This window comes from Eublepharis macularius, chromosome 2, assembly GCF_028583425.1.
Source record: "Eublepharis macularius isolate TG4126 chromosome 2, MPM_Emac_v1.0, whole genome shotgun sequence".
In the NCBI taxonomy this organism is placed as follows: domain Eukaryota; kingdom Metazoa; phylum Chordata; class Lepidosauria; order Squamata; family Eublepharidae; genus Eublepharis; species Eublepharis macularius.
In genome coordinates, this window is record NC_072791.1 from 99,196,849 (window position 1) to 99,215,856 (window position 19,008).

The 19,008-nt window shown below is 41.8% G+C and overlaps 1 protein-coding gene across 1 annotated transcript in view; it reads left to right on the forward strand.

Moving 5' to 3' along the window:
• The window catches only part of NAV2 (neuron navigator 2), a 377,156-nt gene that overhangs the window by 273,809 nt on the left and 84,339 nt on the right, over positions 1 to 19,008 (forward strand). The window contains exon 13 of the mRNA XM_054972286.1: positions 4,075 to 4,213. Coding sequence (XP_054828261.1) covers positions 4,075 to 4,213 — 139 coding nt within the window. The remainder of the gene's footprint in view (positions 1 to 4,074; positions 4,214 to 19,008) is intronic.

Genomic DNA, 19,008 nt, shown 5'->3' on the forward strand with positions numbered 1-19,008 from the left:
TCCCATTTAGATTCCATGGCTAGACGTGGCTTCCACAGATCTGCCTAAATTGTGTTTTCAGTTTTTTAAATTGTGTTTTACTCTTCAGTGACATGTGCATTGTTTGATTAATATTGGATGTGAGTATGCAAAATGAATACAAGTTGAAGGACACACAATTTCCAGTATCCAAATTGGCTTTTCACTTGATTGAATAAAAGGAAGTACATAGGGTTTCAAGTTACGGCTGAGTAGTTATTCTTTTTTCCATCAGAAGTTATTAATCGTCCTAGCTAAATTGCTGTGCTCCTAATGTTGCTCACAATCTGGAGTGCTGTAATTAAGAAGGCTGTCACATTTTTGTTTCTGTTTCACTCTTTAGAATTTGACTATTGAGAAACTGGAGCATGGCAAAAATGTAAACTAGCTTCTTTTTTAAAGAAATAATCTAAAGAGCCCCGTGCACAGAATGGTAAGCGGCAGTACTGCAGCCCAAGCTCTGCTCACGAGTTCGATCCTGGCGGAAGCTGGTTTCAGGTAGCCGGCTCAAGGTTGACTCAGCCTTCCAAGGTTGGTAAAATGAGTACCCAGTTTCCTGGGGGTAAAGTGTGGATGACTCAGGAAGGCAATAGCAAACCACCCTGTAAAAAGTCTGCCAAGAAAACGTCGTGATGCGATGTCCGCCCATGGGTCGGTAATGACTTGGTGCTTGCACAGGGGACTATCTTTACCGTTACCTAATCTAAAGTGCATATAATGTTATTTACTATTGAGAGGAGTGCTGATACATTCTTAGATCTGCTGAATGTCTGTAATTTGTACAGTATTTCTTACCCAAACATTCTAACATGACATTTTGTTTGTAGAGCAGGAAAAAACATTTACAATTTTTTCCATGTTTTCTTGTTCACAAAAAGTAACATTGCTAGTCAGTTATCCATGGTTAACTGAATAGGTTGTTTAATGTGCTCTCCTTTTCCCCAGTTTCTTGGAAAACATGTGCTGATGCCCCGAATGGCTTTAGCCATGGATGGCTATTATGTATATTAGTTTTATAAGCAATCTATCTAGGTGGTGGCACAGGGCATTCTTTGCCCAGGGCCAGTTGAACCTGCTGTCTCTTCCTGATTGTACTGTTGTAATCTTTACCAGTGCCCTGTAAAAAAAAAGTGATAAAATCAACAGCAAAACAGCTGCTGTATGTTTAGTTCCTCCTTCTTCCTCATTAATGTCTAACTTGATTTACCTGCTGTGCATATCCCCATTTCTGCCCAACAGTATTTATCGTGAATCTGGAAATAGGGAAACATACTAGGGTCCACTAGAGTGTTTCTGCGGATGGAGTAATTTCAGCCTGTCAATCACAACTTTATCACCACCCCTCCTGATGCAGCCCTCTGAATTTCAGAGGTCATTTGGGGCTGCTGAGGGTGGGGGGAGGCAAGAAAGTCATGATCCATGGGCAGAAATCATTCTATCTGAGGAAATGCTGTAGTGGATTCAAGCCATTATAATGACATTGTGACAAAGAAAAAAGGAGGTAAATTGGATAACTGGAGACAAGAAAGCATATTTCTCCTTAGCATGTAGAAGGTCCCAGGTTCAATCCCTGACATCTCCAGTTAAAAGGATCAGATAATAGATGATGTGAACCTGACATCTCAGAGAACCGCTGCCAATCAGGGTACTGATTCTGATAGCCGAATAGTCTGGCTCAGTCTAAGGCAGCTTGTTGAGTTCATGTGAAACAGATCTGCCATTTTTGACACACACACCCCTTTTTTCTCACATATTGTTGTGGTCTTTACATTGTGTCATGCATTCTTTATCTTGTGTTCTCTCACTGTATCTAACAGCCAAGGTCTAGACCTGTTGCAAAGAGGCAAATTCATGTAGCAGGGCCCATCACTGATATCTTTTACGTTTCTGCAAACCCCAGATTTGCAGGGAAATCTTACTTTAAAAGCCTACTTTTAAAATAAACCTCTGCCCAACTTAATACTGATTTATGCACACGCGCCTCAAAAAATCCCTACCAGAGGCCAGGCAGCATTTTGGGTTGTTGGTTGCAATTCAAAACGATATGTTTAAGCTGGCATCTACTGGCAGACGGTGGCACTAGCATGAAGGAATGGCTGGAACCAGACCTGGTATGAATAGCCAGAGCAAGAATGGTGACCTACTGGCAATGGGCAATGGAGCAGGAGTCGGTGGGGATGGAGAGGCAACTGGTTTGAAGTGGACTAACAAAAGAGGGTTACTGACAGTCTTGATAAAATTTAATTGTAGTAATGGTGTGGATGTAATAGAGCTATAGTTAAACTAGGGAAGGGAGGGATTTATATGTGAGAGTTGGAGGAAGAAGTGTGCAAGCACATTCCGAGTCTCCAAACCATCTGAACCAGTCTTTAGTCTGGCCCAAGGTCCATTGAAATTGGTGAGGTGTGCTTACCAATGTGCCCGACTGCTCATCTAAGTCCAAAACAGCCAGCTCTAATTCCTCTATGAGACCCTCTCTGAAGAGTTTGTAAATGTTAACTCCTTGTTTATACATTTTTCTTTTATAAGTATTTTCTCAGCTATGATTTATTTTTAAGGTTGTATTTCTCTATCTTGTTATAGGATGCTAGCATCTTTTATTTGCTGCTCAGTACAGCTATGAATATAACAGTTGGCAAGACTAGATGAACAATATAGTCACTCACTGGTTGAAACTTTGGAAACTAAAGCCAGTTGGCAACTCCTGAATGAATTTCTGCTTTCATCTTCCTCTCATACTACACATGGCCCAATGTGGGAACAGTAGTTCACATCTAGGTGTTGAGGGTTGACGAAAGGGCATATTATCCTGTCAAATGCACTTAAGATGATAACCAGAGTTTTACAGAGATGAGAAAGGGGGCTTGCATATGGGGTCACATTCCTCTTTGAACTAGCAATGTTTTGTTCTAATCTGTTAGCTGTTCCCCCACCCCCACCCCCTGCTGAACCACAATTCTTCCCTCCTTTCAGATCACTTCACATTTTTTGAAAGTATACAGATATACTTTCGAGGTTGGAAAAGCATAAAACCTTTCTGTAGGTAGTTGCACATGTCTGTATTACAAGGCTTGAATAATAACAACAAATACATCTATGTGTATAATAATTACATATGATGTTAGTGGGTTTCACACATTTTCCAAAGAAGAGCTTGTTTGGGAAGCCTTCCTGAGGGTTATACAATACCATCCTAAGCAGAACTGCATCCTTCTATGTCTAGTGAAGTAAGTGGGCTTAGAAGGGTGTAACTACTTATTATTGTACTGGTAGATGTAAAGTTCACTGTAATTTCACAGGCAATTCCAAATTAAATAATGGAGGGTGAAAGTTTATGTTTTTGATGAGTAGAGAGTTGATCAGGGGGTTGAGACTATCGGTGCTGCCACAGATGTATTTATGGGACCTGTAACAAGCCTCTTGCTGTCAGTTCCCCTTAATTAAACTGGCAATAACAGTGACATTCCAATAGAGGCAAATGCAAAAAACTGTTGCGAAATACTCTGCAAAATTGGAAATGCTTTGAAATTGGAACACTTGAAGATACAGTAGATAATAATGTTGATGTGGTTAATTCTGAAAAGGAATATCTGTCCCTTTTGCTCTCATCTCAATGTCTTTTATTAGTTTTCTATTGTGTAAAAACAGACTTAGTGAAAACCTATGGTTTCTTAATATTTTGAAATCAATATTAGCAGTAGGATGCAAGTTTTTAAAAGAATCACGTGTAGACGTTCCCTAGGCCTGCCTCTTACAGACATATGAGCCGTTGGCCTTCTCTGACTGGCAGTACTTCTGAAGGATCTCAGGTGGAGAAAGATTTTTCCCCAGCACTTGCTACTGAGTTTCTTCAAGTAAAGTTATTTGAACCTAGAACCTTCTGCCACTGAGCCTTCAAGTCCTTCTGTTATGTGAGCCAAGACATCCCTCACATGTAGTCTAAACCAATTAAATTAGATGAGATTACAAAAAAAACCCTTTATGTTTTCTAGCTCCTTGATGACTAGAGAAATTATTTATTTGGTTAATGAATTTTAAAATATTTTTAAAATCTAGCTGGGATGACAGCAGTTCGGTCAGCAGTGGGATCAGTGACACTATAGACAACCTCAGCACTGATGACATTAACACCAGCTCCTCTATCAGCTCTTATGCCAACACACCTGCATCATCTCGTAAGAATCTGGATTCCCAGGTAAGCGTTCTTTTATGCCTCAAACATCTCATAATAGTGTGAAAATTCCTCATTTCCCTAATTACTAGGGCCACTCCTGAAAAAGTGCATGAACCTGACCGCTCTGTATATTCTTTTTTTTTAAAAAAAATTTTTATTGGGTTAGAATCCATTATTTTTACATTTACATTCAATTTTCCCCAATTTTTTCATCTCTAACCCCCTCCCTTTCCCCCCCTTTTTGTTGACTTCCAACAGCTTTCCAACCCTTTCTCCCCTTTCCCTTACTTTTATTAGCTTCCTCTATCTAAAACAAATATATATTCTCCGTTATTCTAAGCAGTACATCCTTAACTATTTTTAACATTGTATGCCCAAACTGTAAGTCTTTGTTTCCATCTTAGATAAACAATTTATCCCATTTTTCAATTTCAAATATTTCTATATATCATAAACCATATAGATCATACATTCATTTATATCAAACAATTTGACTTATTCTCTATATATTACTCATTCTATCTTTTTGTAATAATTCTATATATCTCTCATCACGTAGTCAATCAATTTAACTCATCTATATCTTCAGACATTCAGTTTGGTACAAAACTTACCAAAAAGAAAGAAAATATTGTTAGTTAATCAATCCTTATATTTAATCCTTATAGTTAATTATTTTCTATCTATGTTCTGTTTGTTAACCTGTATATATCTATATATATATCAATCTATTAATCTGACTGCTTATTAATTCACATTTATCTCTTCTCCCCCCGGTAAAGTCTCCCCCCTCTACTTCAGTGCTTCAGTAGTTCTCAAACTGCCACAGTTTTCCTCCCACCTCCCATTTCTTCTCCAGGTGTTGTTTCAGCTTCTCCCAGTCTGTGTTGAACTGCCCTGAGTCCAGATCTCTCAGTTTTCTTGTCATCTTATCCATTTCAGCCATATACAGCAATTTGTAAATCCAATCCTCAACAGTTGGCACTTCTTGTACTTTCCATTTTTGCGCATACAAAAGTCTAGCTGCTGCTGTCATATAAAATATCAACGTCCTGTATTGGGCTGGAATTCCCTCCATTCCCAAGTTCAGTAGCAGGAGTTCTGGGTTCTTATTAATTTGAAATTGTAAAATTTCACTCATTTCTCTTATTATTTCCCCCCAGTACTGCCTAGCTACCTCACACGACCACCACATATGATAGAGGGAGCCCTCATGCTTCTTACATTTCCAGCATTTATTAGAAGTATTCAAATTCCCTAGCGCAATTTTCTTTGGTGTCATGTACCAACGATAGATCATTTTGTAGATGTTCTCTTTGATATTAATACATGTCGTTGTCTTCATTGTAGTTTTCCACAAGTATTCCCATGCCTCCATTGTTATTTCTTTATTAAAGTTTATAGCCCATTTCACCATTTGTGTTTTAACTATCTCATCCTCGGTATACCACTTCAACAGTACTTGGTATACCTTGGATATTCTTTTCTTATCTTCTTTAAGAAGGGTCTGCTCTAGTTCCGAGTTCTCTATTCGTATACCTCCCTTTACAGAGTCCGAATTATATAAGTCTCTGATCTGTCTATACTGGAACCAGTCGTAGTTAGGTGATAGTTCCTCTTGTGTCTTTATTCTGAGTTTGGATGCTTCAGTTTTAGTTATTTCTTTGTACGTTAAACATTGTTGTTCATTATCAACAGCTCTCGGGTCTATCACCTCATACGGAACCACCCACAAGGGGGTTCCTTCTTGTAGATAAATTCTGTACTTCTTCCAGATTGTGTATAGACTTCTCCGTACAAAGTGATGCAGGAACATCGAGTTGACCTTTACTTTGTCATGCCATAAATATGCATGCCATCCAAATATTTTTTTATATCCCTCTAGGGCTAATAGTTTCTTGTTCTTTAATGTCATTCTTTCAACCAAACTAGGCAGATTGCATCATGATAAAGTCTCAGATTGGGCAGTTGCATTCCGCCTCTTTCCTTTGCATCTTGTAAAACTTTCACTTTCACTCGAGGCTTCTTGCCTGCCCAAACAAAATCTGATATTTTCCTCTGCCATTTTTCAAATTGTTTAGAGTCTCTGATGATTGGTATTGTCTGTAGCAAAAACATTACTCTTGGTAACACATTCATCTTAACTGCTGCAATCCTACCCAACCATGACAAATTCAGTCTATTCCATTTAATCAAGTCTCTCTCTATCTGAGTCCATAGTTTTTCATAATTGTTTTTGAATAGATCTATGTTCTTTGCAGTTAATTCGACTCCCAAATATTTCACTTTACTTGTTACTTCACAGTCCGTTGTTTCCGTTAATAATTGTTGTTTCTGCTTAGTCATATTTTTACATAATATCTTTGACTTCTTTTTGTTAATATAAAAACCTGCCAAGTCTCCAAACTCCTTGATCTTATCTATCACTCTTGGCATGTTCTCCAATGGGTCCTCTACAATTAACATTATGTCATCCGCAAATGCTCTGACCTTATATGAATAGTCCTTTATTTTTATTCCACGAATTTCCTCATCTTGACGTATTTGTATCATCAGAATCTCCAATACTAAAATGAACAACAATGGAGATAACGGGCAACCTTGTCTTGTTCCTTTACTTATCGTCAATTTCTTGGTCAATTCATCATTCACCACGATTGCTGCAGTCTGGTCTCTGTAAATTTCCTTAATTGCTCTGATGAATCTTTCTCCCAATTGTAGCTTTTCCATAGTGGCAAACATAAAGTCCCAGTTTAAATTGTCAAACGCTTTTTCAGCGTCTACAAAGAAGAAACCAACCTCTTTGTCACAACGCTTGTCATAATATTCAATAGCATTGATCACTGTCCTTAAATTATCTCTTATTTGTCTGTCTGGCAAAAAGCCTGCTTGTTCCTCCTCTATAACTTCCGAGAGCCACCCCTTCAATCTCTCCGCCAATATCTTCGCAAAAATTTTATAGTCATTATTGAGTAGCGATATGGGTCTATAATTTTTCACGTTAGTCAGGTCTTGGCCCTCTTTTGGGATCAATGATATGTTCGCTTCACTCCAAGTGTCTGGAATCCTTTGATCCCTTAAAACCCCATTCATCACCTCTTTTAGGAATGGTGCCAGTTCATTAGCCATTGTCTTATAGAATTTAGCCGTAAGTCCATCTGGCCCTGGCGCCTTTCCTAGATTTGCCGATTGTATTGCCTTACTTATTTCCTCGTCAGTTACTTCACTGTTCAACTTATTTCTCCAAGCTTCCGAGATTTCTGGAAGTTTGGTTTTCTCCAAATATGACGCTATTGATTCTTTGTTTACTTCTTTTTTATTATACAACTTAGCGTAGAATTTATAAAAGGCTCTACTAATGGTAGTCTGCTCCAAATACGTTTTGTTATCTTCACAAATTTTATTTATTATTTTCTTTTCCCTTTTCTTCTTCAATTGCCATGCCAGGTACTTCCCAGGTTTATTAGCACCCTCAAACGCTTTTTGATTCAGTCTTTTAAGATTCCACTCCAATTCTTTGTTGCTCATTGCTGTTAGCTGTTCTTGAAGTATTTTAATTTCCTGGTATATCTTCTTTTTCCCTGGTCTCTTTTTTAACTGTATTTCTTTGGCTTTTATTTTCTCCTCAATCTCTCGTCTTTTCTCCTCTTTCTTCTTTCTTGCTCTACCATTTAAATCCATTAGTATGCCCCTTACAACCGCCTTGTAAGCATCCCAAACTTTATTGGTTGGTACTTCTTTATTCACGTTGTATTGTATAAAAAACTTTGTCTCTCTTCTCAATATTTCCATATTCTCTCTTTCCTGTAACAAGTCCTCATTTATTCTCCATGCTTTCCTTTTTCTCCTCTTTCCAAATTTCCACATAATTGGGTTGTGATCTGAGCCTACCATCGGCATTATTTCTACCTCCTTAGTCCATAACGCTAAGTCTTTTGAGGCCCAGATCATATCAATTCTTGATAATGTAAAATGCCTTGCAGAATAGAAAGTAAACTGTCTGCTTTTAGGATATTCTCTCCTCCATACATCTTCAAGAGTCTCTTGTTGAATCAACTCAAAAAAAAGCTTTGGTAATAGTCCTCTTTTCTTTTGTGCCGTTGTAGTCTTTTTGTCTAGTTCCAAGTCTGTCACTCCATTGAAGTCTCCAGCAAGAATTATCTGGTCATATGCAAGATCGTCTAAATGCTTCCTTAAATCCTCAAAGAAGCTTTCTTTTGCACCGTTAGGTGCATAAAGTCCGACTACCAACACTCTCTTTAAATTCCAAATACATTCCACTGCTACAAATCTGGCTTCCACATCACTCATAACAAATTTTGGCTGTAGCTCCTCTTTTATGTACAACACCACTCCTCTTTTTTTCTTGTTAGAGGCCGCTACAAATTCTTTGCCCAGTTTTCCGGATTTTAAATATTTTACATCCTGTTTTCTAATATGGGTCTCTTGCAAACAAACAATATCACATTTTTGTTTTAGTAGCCAGTGAAAAATATTTTTCCTCTTATTCGGTGAGTTTAGTCCATTTACATTCCAAGATAATACTTTACACTCCATATTCATGATCTTGTTGGTAAGTCTTTTTCATTGTCCTTAATAAATCGCTCCATCTCTCGCTCAGATCTGATGCGTTTTTTGGCCCCTCCAAACTCAAAGGACACTCCTTCCGGTAACTCCCATCTGTACCTGATTTTCATGTCCTTCAAAATCTGAATTAGCACTTTATATTTTTTCCGGTCCAATAACACTGATCTGGGCAGTTCCTTCATTATAATGATCGTCTTGCCATCAATCTCCAATGGATCTTGAAACTGTTTTGTCACAATCCTCTCTTTCATATTTCGTGTTGTAAACTGCACAATCACATCTCTTGGTAGTTTCCTTTGGGTTGCTATTCTCGAATTCACACGGTATGCCACATCTAGGATAGCCACAACTTCCTCCTCCTCCTTCCCCAGGTATTCAGCCAACACCTCAGTCATCTGTTCTTGCGCTGACTTTCCTTCCACTTCTGGCAAGCCACGAAAACGTAGCTGCTTCTCCATATGTTTAGTTTCTGCAACTGACATTCTCCCCTTCACCAATCTCATCTCTGTTTGTTGCGTGTCTGCTAAATTCTCCATCGCGTCTTCTACTGTTTTAACTCTCTGCTGCGTTCCTTGTAATTCACTTCGTATTGTTTCCATACCTTTTTTCACTTCTGACAGCTCCGATTTTACTGTCTGCGTAACCTCTTTAACCTCTTTTATCAGCTCCAATTTCGTGTCCTTAAGTTCTTTAATCATATCTAAAAGTTTTTTGTCCAGGTTTTTATCCAGGTTTTCTATTGCCGATTGCCACTCTTTTTTTGACATCGTGGGGCTTGCTTTAGCTCGCTCCCACGAATCCGCTCTCTTCCTTAACTCCGTGGCGTAAAATTTAACGTTTTTCTGTTTTAAATGTCCCGGTCTTCTTGCAAAAATTAAATTTTAAAGAGTCCAAAATGTCGGGCGTCTTTTCTCTATGGTTTCTCTATGATTTTGTAATCCAAGATGGCCTACTTCCTTTTCCGCTGAAGCCGCGGCCCTTCCCCTTTCAAAAATGGCGATTCCCTACTTCCTGCCCTCCAGCAAGGGCCGCTTCTCTCCAGCCGCTCTATTGTTATTACGCACTTCCTGTCTCCCGTCTTCCCACAGCAGATCTCGCGATGGTGTCTTTTTCTCACAGCTCCAAAGCCACAGGTATTCAAAACAATAGTCCGATTTCTTTAATAACTTCTTTAAACTTAGTCTCTTTTCAAATACAATTCCTGCCGAGTCTTCCCCTCCTTTTCGCTAGTCTGTTGCAGTTTAAAAATCTACTTTTTTTCCTCTCTGTTTTTATCAATCTGTCCCGTATCAGAAGATAATGATCTTTACCTTCTCTTCACTTTTCTCGGGTTGTAATCGCTGTTTTGATTTTAAGTTCTCCTCTCAGCTTCTTCCCCCAATCGAAGCTTGGGTATGTAGGTCTTGTGCCAGCCGAATTGGCCCCAAAACTGCCGCAGAGATTATAGCCGACCCGTCGCAAGGTGGGACCTCAAGGATCGGGAGGGGACCCGTTGTGTAGAGCCCCCCCTCGTCCGAGATCTAACTCACCCTAGGGTCTTGAGCGTTCTTTGCCTGCTCCCCGCCTGAGAGCAGTCGGCCGCGGGCTATTTTCACCCCACCGGCCGGTTAAAACGGCAGTCCGGTCAGCTCCGCAAGTGGAGCTGCGTTAGACCTCCATGAATCCCAAACCGGAAGTCGACCGCTCTGTATATTCAATAGCAGCATGAGATTCTCCTATTTGCTGACTACAGCAGACTGTTACAGACATGATCAGGACTGGAATAAATGAATAGATGAGTTGAGCATTTGTGGTTTGGTGGTTGTCATGTCCTTCATCAATATATTTATTTGTTATATTTATAGACTGGCTACCATGCTATCTCTAAGCAGCTTACAGTAAAGTAAAACAAAGAGAATATATGTAAAGACTCTTCCTTTGCACACATGTTCTCATGATTTATTCTGAACTCCAGATCTGAATTATTGTAGAAGAGCGATCATTTTCTTCTTTTTCTAAAGAAGTGGTTTAATATAGGGGTGGCAAATTATGTTCTTGCATAGTTATAGAAAAACTACTGAATACCATGAAGGAACGACATGTAGGACTCACCAATTTCATTCCAAAAAAACCTGAGTCTTTCAGACAGTTTGTTAATTTTTTTCAGTCACCTCAAACTGTTGAAAAACTAGACAATTTGTTGTTAATAATCCTCAAGATTCCATAACAATTACCTGATGTTGCTTTATTTACATATTTCTGCTTGGCTCTTGTACATTTTTATCCTGCCCTTTGTCCACGGAACTCAGGATAACATACATTGTTCTTCCTTCTCTATTTTAATCATGAAATTATTAAAGACTACTCTCTACCACCAATCTATAAGTGAGATTGCTTGAACATAAAAAGAGCACTGCTGATTGAAACCAAAGGTCTGTCTGAAATAGAAACTAATAGTATAGCATCGTTTTTCCTCACAGTGGCCAACTAGATGCCCCTGGGAGGCCCTCAAGCAAAAAATGGAAGCTAAACCTGTTATTGTTTCCTGGCAACTGGCATTCATATTTATACTATCTCTGAATATACAGGTTCCATTTAGTCATCGTGGCCAATAACTTTTGATATACCTATCCTATATGGATTTTTTAAAAATAACAGCAGTGATTATCACATATTAACTATGCATGGCTTTTTTTCAGCTGGAACGTGGTGGAATGGAGTTCTGGCAGCTCTTGAAAATGGTCACACGGCTGGTGGCCCCACCCCCTGATCTCCAGGCAGAGTTGAGTTTAGATTGCCCTCTGCGCTGCTCCAGCGGCACAGAGGACAATCTAAACTCCCCTCTGTCTGGAGATCAGGGGGAGGGGCCACCAGCCATGTGACCATTTTTGCTGAGGGCGATTTAAACTTTAAAAAATTCCCCCTTGTTCCAGCTGACCTAAAGTGATGTCATTGTGTGAACCTGGGAACATGCACGCACTTTGCGCACATGCATGTGGTACCACTGCCTCCTGCCAAGAGTTGCCCCCTGTGCTGGCAACCCACTGAGTTCCATCACCTCTTTTCTCAGAAAAAAAGCCCTGTAACTGTGTGTTGTTTGACTGCTTGGCAGTCATTTAGGTAGTCTTATTTTTGCAGTGCTGAATGTAGCATGGATCTTAACATGGTACCATTTTTTTTAATTTTTTTTTTCACCTTTAAACTGCTTGGTCTGAAGTTTAATGATGCAAGTATGCAACAGGGAATTATGCATGCTCCAGAGCAAGTGAGAGATCATCACATGGTACCATTTTTTAGAAATTTTCCCCATACAGGTTCTCTGTCTCTCCCTCACGCTCACCATCTGTGCAACTGCTGCTCTTGAGTGGGGCAATATGAGAAGTAGCCAGTTGGGTCAGACAGCTGGTTTGAGGCAGCCCTAACTACACATGTTGTGGAACATCATATATGTGATACCCATCAAATACTATGAACAGGACTAAGTAAAAAACAGACGTGAGTCTGGTTTAACCAGTTTAATTTCCCCAATGTTCAGAAAATTACTCTGGCACTCTGCACTGGGTCTAGATAGTGCTAGGCTCAAGTAGGTAGTAGCAGCTGGGAACCAGAACTGGAAGGCTTGGAAGGACCAAATCTCAATCCATTTGAGATTGTGCCTTGACCTGGACAATGCAGACAACCTCAAACCAGGGTAAAATCTGGATGTAGTGAAGCTGGCCACCATCTCAAAACATGAAGTTGCATTAGTATGTGATCTGAGCAGCCTCATCCTTGGGCCCTTGTTTATCCATTCATGTACTGTCTCCAGTATACACTCTGCATGCAATCCCAAGAAAATTAGACATATTTATGACAATTGGTGTGAATTCACATCTGTTGTCAACTGTGTCCTTTCCCCATTGATAGCACTGGAACTTAGGTGATTTTCATATTTCTTCATTTTTCACCTTTTTCTTAAGATTTAAGATTTAGTTTACATTCCAACACTGGGCACATTGTAAGACGTAGCATTTATGTTCCAGGAGTCAGATGCTTTTTTGTCTCCCCCGATGTGGAAACAATTAGATGCTGAAATTTTTAAAGAATAAAACAGTACATAAAGAATACCATACATATGTGGTCCTTCCTGAGAGGGTGGGGTGGCATTTTGCCACTGTGGTACATGCCCTTGAAACATCAATATTAGATTACTGCAGTGAGCTGTACATATAGCTGCTCTTGAAGATTGTATGGAAGCTGCAGTTAGTATAGAATACAGCAGCCTGAATGCTGACTGAAGTGGGTTGTAGGAACTAGAGGTGTGCACAGCAAAAAAATTAGGTTGATTCGGGTTAGGAAATCTGAACTGGAAAAAAAATCCAGTATCCCCTGAATACTGAATTTATTCTCCAGTTTGTTTCAGCAATACAGAGCAAATTCAGTAAAATTTGGCTGTTGTTTCCTATGGCAAACTCAGTTCAGAAACTTCTGGTGGCCTGGGGAGGGGGAGTGGTCATTTTTTTACCAGATTTCACCAAATCTAGACCTACCTCTAACTGTCCTCTAACAACCCCCCAGGTTTCATAAGGATTGGACCCCAGGGGGCTATTTTATGCCCCCCCCCCCAAAGATGGTGTCCCCAGCCACCTCCAATCTCTATTATTGTCTATCGGGAAAACTATGGGAGCTATCCGGGGGGGGGCTAGGGGGGGCATTTTGCAAGAAAAATCCACCAAATTTGCAAGGGACCTACTTCTGACTGTCATCTAAAGACCCCCAAAGTTTCAGGAAGATTGGACCCCAAGGGGAGCATTTTATGGCCCCCAAAGTAGTTGCCTCCGGCCACCTACAATCACTATTATTCCCTATTGGGATAAGCCAAACCTGTATGCCAACAGAAAACAGAAACATCAACAAACTATTATAAAGAAAGAGCAGCTCCAGCAACAGGGGAAAACAGCCCCCTCCAAGAACTAACAAAAATTTACAGAACAAAACTCCCACAACAGGGGAATACACAGGAACACCGCCCCCCGCCCCCCGCAGAAGAACAAGTGAATCTAATAAGGAAATATAAAATAGCAAACAAAGTGCCCCAACAACAGGCTAAAACAGAAGAACCTCCACAGAAGAACAGCAAAATAAACACTAACCATAATAAGTAAAAGCCAAACCAAAGCATCTCCCCATAAAAGCCCAACCAAAGCTCCCCACACACAGCAAAACAAACCAGTTTAAAAAACCACAAATTACCTACAACTCGACATGGGCACGAACCAAAAAAAAACCCGCCGAGCCATGTGATTCATGGTTCGTAGTGTTCCACGAACCACCGACCTTTTCCCAGTTCGGGAATTAGTTTGTGGTTCGAGGCATTTCAGCTGCCCCACACCAGCTGCTGAAGCCAGGGGTATCAGTTTCATAGGCCCCGCACCGGTTTCAGCCCATTGGCTGAACCCAGCACGGGGTCTGTAAAACTGACAGCCCCTTTCTCCTGCTGCCCGGGCTGTTGCACTGGAACCGATGCAGGGTCTGTAAAACTGACAGCCCGGGCAGCAGGAGAAAGGGGCTGTCAGTTTCACAGACCCCGCACGGGTTCCAGCACAGAGTCTGTAAAACTAACAGCCTCTTTTCCTGCTGCCTGGGCTGTCAGTTTCACAGATCCCGTGCTGGAAACAAATACATTTGTTAAATTCCATAAATTTGATAAGATTTAAATTAGGTAATACCAAATTTAACTGAATGAGGTAAAGTTTGGTATTTTTTACCAAATACTGAACCTGAATTGCAGACCCCTAGTAGGGACCATATCACTCCAGTCTCTTTTTTTGTATAAACTGGCACCCAGTTCAAGGTGTTTAAAGCCCTTGACTTGGGGCCAGCATACCTTAAGGACTACCCTCTCCCATATGAACCTACTTGAGTAATCTTTGGAGATCCTGCTTTAGAGGAGATTAGAGATCCTGAGATTAGAGGAGTGGTTTACTGAGGAAGGGCCTTCTTGGTTGTAATGCTAAAACTTTGGAATTTACTTCCCAGTGAGATTTGTCTGTCTCTCTCTCTATGTAACTGTCTTCCAGCAGTGGATGAAATCTTGTTTGTTTGTTTATTTGGGATACCCCCAGTAACTCTCATTAGCCGTCCCCCCCAAGTTGTGTTATATTTTGTAGCATAATAGTTAAGAGCTTGAATTGCGAATCAGCACTCTGCTGGTATGAATCCCACCACTGCCATGAGCTCAGTAGGTGGCCTTGGGTAAGCTGCTCCTCTCAGCCCGTGCTCCCCAGCTGAATTGTCAGGATAATAATACACTGATTGTTCACCACTCTGAGTGGGGCACTAATCTGCCTAGAAGGGTAGTATATAAGCACAGTTATTATTATTATTGTGGAATTGTATAAATAATTTAAAATGCCACTGTAATGTTTTAAATGCTTGGATGTTTGCTGCTTTGGGGACCCTATTTGGGTGGAAAGGCAGCATAGAAATGTTTTAAATAAATAAAATAATAAATATCTAGTATTAACTAGCAGATGAGTTTTTAACTTCAACACTGGAAATATATAATGTATTATTCACTAAGGCATAGAATTAAATTCACGTACATGTTTCAGATATCACACTGAGTGGAAATGGATACTCATGCTGCTTAATAAACTTTTTCCAAGGCTGCATGTTGTTACAAGCTATTTGTTTTTGGCAGCTATTTACAAGGAAAGTGTATTTGATGTCTGTAGGTGGCATTCAGCAAGCTTTCAATATACCTACCCAACAGATCCAAACATAGTAAAGAATTTGAATGGGTATACAGTTCAGAGAATAATTGTCTGTCCTCGGAGATGTTTTCCAATAATATGCATTCGCTTTTTATGTTGCTCTGCTCCTCCTGTCACCCCACCAAGCTGTATATGTAGATGTATAATTCATCTACAGCTGCTTTGAGGTAGCCAAAGTATGTTGTGCTATCATAAATAGAAGGCAAAAAAAGTGTATGTTTTCGAAGAGAATTTTTGGAGGGGTAAATTTTCTATGTGGTTATTACTTCACTTACATTTTTTAAAAACTGGGGTGTGAAACTATTTTAATAAAAGTTTTTAATACGGCAGTGGTGTTGCCATGAAGTGTTACATTGCCTTGAGTACTCTGATGCAAGAATCTCATTACTCTTTGTTCTTTTGCCATAAAGTTCATAGCTGTGGATACATTAAAGAGTTTTGCCTCTGATTGTATAACAGAGATTGCACCTATGTCTGGAACTGCTAGTGCCAATTTTTGCTCTGAACTTAATGATGTGTGCTGAGGCTTGAAATACCTTTCATAATGAAAGATTGAAAAAGCAAAGTGTACTGCTCCCGGTTTTCCTCACAAAAGTGACATGTGGCAGATTAAAAAAAATAATATGCCTCAAATTCTCAAATGGTCAGTTGGGTACTAAGAGGTATGAACTCCTTCTTGACCACCACCACCACCAGTTTTGAAGTTATATACAGTAAAAGCTTTATTGTTAGGTTAATCAGTCAGAGTGCTGGTTAATTAAATGTGCCAGATACTCAAGCCTATTGCTCTGCCCCACCCCTATCCAGAGGCCTTCACACTGACCAAACCCCACCATACTGAGAATGCCATGGCAACAGCCCTGTTTCTGGTGGAACCCTTTCCTTTGAGTCATGGAGCCACAGCGGTCAGACAAGCAGGCCAGCTGTCTGGGAGCCCTCTTGCAGAGCTGGCTGGTGACAGCTTGAGGCAGGCTGAAGGGGAAGGAAGTACCTGAGAATGATATTAGTTGGTGGCACTGACTGTCAAAAGCCCAGCAACAGCTGGAGGTATTAACCTGGCCAACTTGAGAGGCCGCAGTTGGAGAGAGGGCATGCACTATCCAAAGATGCAGGGGTATGGCAATTGAGGTGGGGGAGCTTGCTTACTGGATAATCAAGTGCTGGAAAACCAAGCTTTTGCTGTATATCTTCTTTGAATAGTTATTGTCTCCTAATAGTGCACATCCATACATACACTCAAAAAACTTCTCTAAAATATTCCTGCCATTGGGATAGGTGGAGGCTTTGAACTCCTGTTATTTCATAGTTGTTGGGAGCAACAGCCTGTGGTAGTTTACACTTTCATTGACTAAAGGGAGCTTTCCTTAAAAGGAGAAAAATATCATTCTTCTTCAGGCTTTTGTTTTTATAAATAAATTTTAATGTGGCATATCCCATGTTACATTCACATATGTTATACTACTGAAAAATGTGTAATCCCTAATCTCTGCTTTTGCTTCTGTTATACCATACAAATCTGTATCTTGAAAACTTGGAAAAGAATTATATGAGTATCTCAATGCATAGTGAGATTTCTCTGTTTAAAATATTTTGAAAGTTCTAATTAATCTCAGGGCCGGATCTACGGTTGCCAGCACCCAGGGCAACTGTAGTCAGGCTAGTTGCGCGCGCCCATAGCACGCGCGTGCTCCTGGTGCTGCGTGATGATGTCACTCCTGTGACATCATCACACTGGGGCGCCGCCCCCGCAGCAAGCCAGCTGTCCCGGCGCGCCGCGGAGCTGGCGACGGCGGCAGCACAAGTGGCTCAGAGGCTGCCCGCGATGTTCACCTGCCCCGCAGGACAAGGGGCGGCCAGCTTGCCACGCGCCCCTTGTCCTGGGGAAAGGCGAATGGTGCGGGCGGCCTCCCAGCCACCTGCACTGCCTTTTGCCTTTCCCGCAGGACAAGGGGTGGCCGGCTTGCTGCGCGCCCCTTGTCCTGAGGAAATGCGAACAGCGCGGGCGGCCTCCAAGCCACTCGCGCTGCCGCCACCGCCGCCAGCTCCGCGGCGCGCCGGGACAGCTGGCTTGCCGCGGGGGTGGGGGGGAAGGCGAATGGCACGGGTGGCCTCTCAGCCTCCCGAGGCAGGCAAAAGGCAATGCAGGTGGCTGGGAGGCAGCCCACACCATTCGCCTTTCCCCAGGACAAGGGGCGCTCGGCAAGCCGGCCGCCCCTTGTCCTGCAGGAAAGGCAAAAGGCAGCACGGGTGGCTGGGAGGCCGCCCATGCCGTTCAACTTCCCCAGGCGCGCTCCCGGGGCTGGCAGCTGCTCCTGGCACCCCCTCTTTGGCGGCGCCGGGGGCAGACTACCCCCCCTGCCCCCCCGTCGATCCAGCCCTGATTAATCTATGCAATCAGTCTACCTACTTTACCTTTTATACATTTTATACTATCAACAGCCTTGTGCAGGTTAAGCTGAGGGGGAATGATCAGCCAAGGAACACCCAGTGACTTTACGGCCAAGCACAAATTTAAACCCAGTCTGCCCAGTTGTAGGCCCTTTTAAGATTTCAGTTTTAATCAATTGTTATCTGTTGCTGTCCCAACTTCATATAAAGCAATATGGGGGTGACAGTTTTAAACAGCATTTACATCCATTTATGTACTGTATGTAAATTGCTTTGGTGATTTCAAAGAATGCCACATTTTCTGGCCTGGGAAGTAGCCCCTCCCCCCACCCCCAGGGTCACCAGAACTTTTGCATTTATTTTTTAATAAATGCAGGTTCTCTGAATTCCCAGCTTGCTTTTTTAAAAAAAAGTCTCTAGCCTCCTTCTGTTGTGATAAGGAAAAGGGCATATCTCTAGGGGTGTGCATCCTGAAAAGATTCGGGTTTCCCGCTTCGGAGTTACCCGAAGAAAGAAAAAAATTCGGAAATACCATAATTCCGATGCGGCAAGCTGCTTCGGAATGATGGTATTTTACTTGCTTCGGTATGCTCCATAAATATTTGGAGCATACTGAGGTGAGGGGGAGCAACTCCCCCACCCCCACCTCCCACCCTCCCCTGGGGCAGTTCCTCCACTCCCTACCCACTTACCTGGCTGGAGGGAGAGGGGGAGGGTGATTAGCTGGGCTGCTGCGGCAGCATGCACGGCAGCATGAGGCTGCGACAGCCTGGAACCAGCTGACTCCTCTGCCGCCCACCACCTCCTGAGCCTGCAGGGTGGTAGGGAAGGCTGTAGTCTCCTCCTCTGACCCTTTCTGCCCTTCAAATGGCTGTGGCACCGCGGCAGCCATTTGAGGGGCAAGAAGGGATTTCTCCGCCTCCTCTGCGGTCCTGCGGGTGGTGGGGAGGGCCAGAGCCACCACTGCCACTGATGCTGCAAAGGTAAGTGGGGGTGGAGGGCTGGAGCTGAGGCCGGGGTGTTGTTTAAAGGGCCCTGCCGCTGCTTGCAAGCAGTGGTGAGGCCCTTTAAACTCAGCCCTGAAGCTTTCCAAAGCATTATGAATGC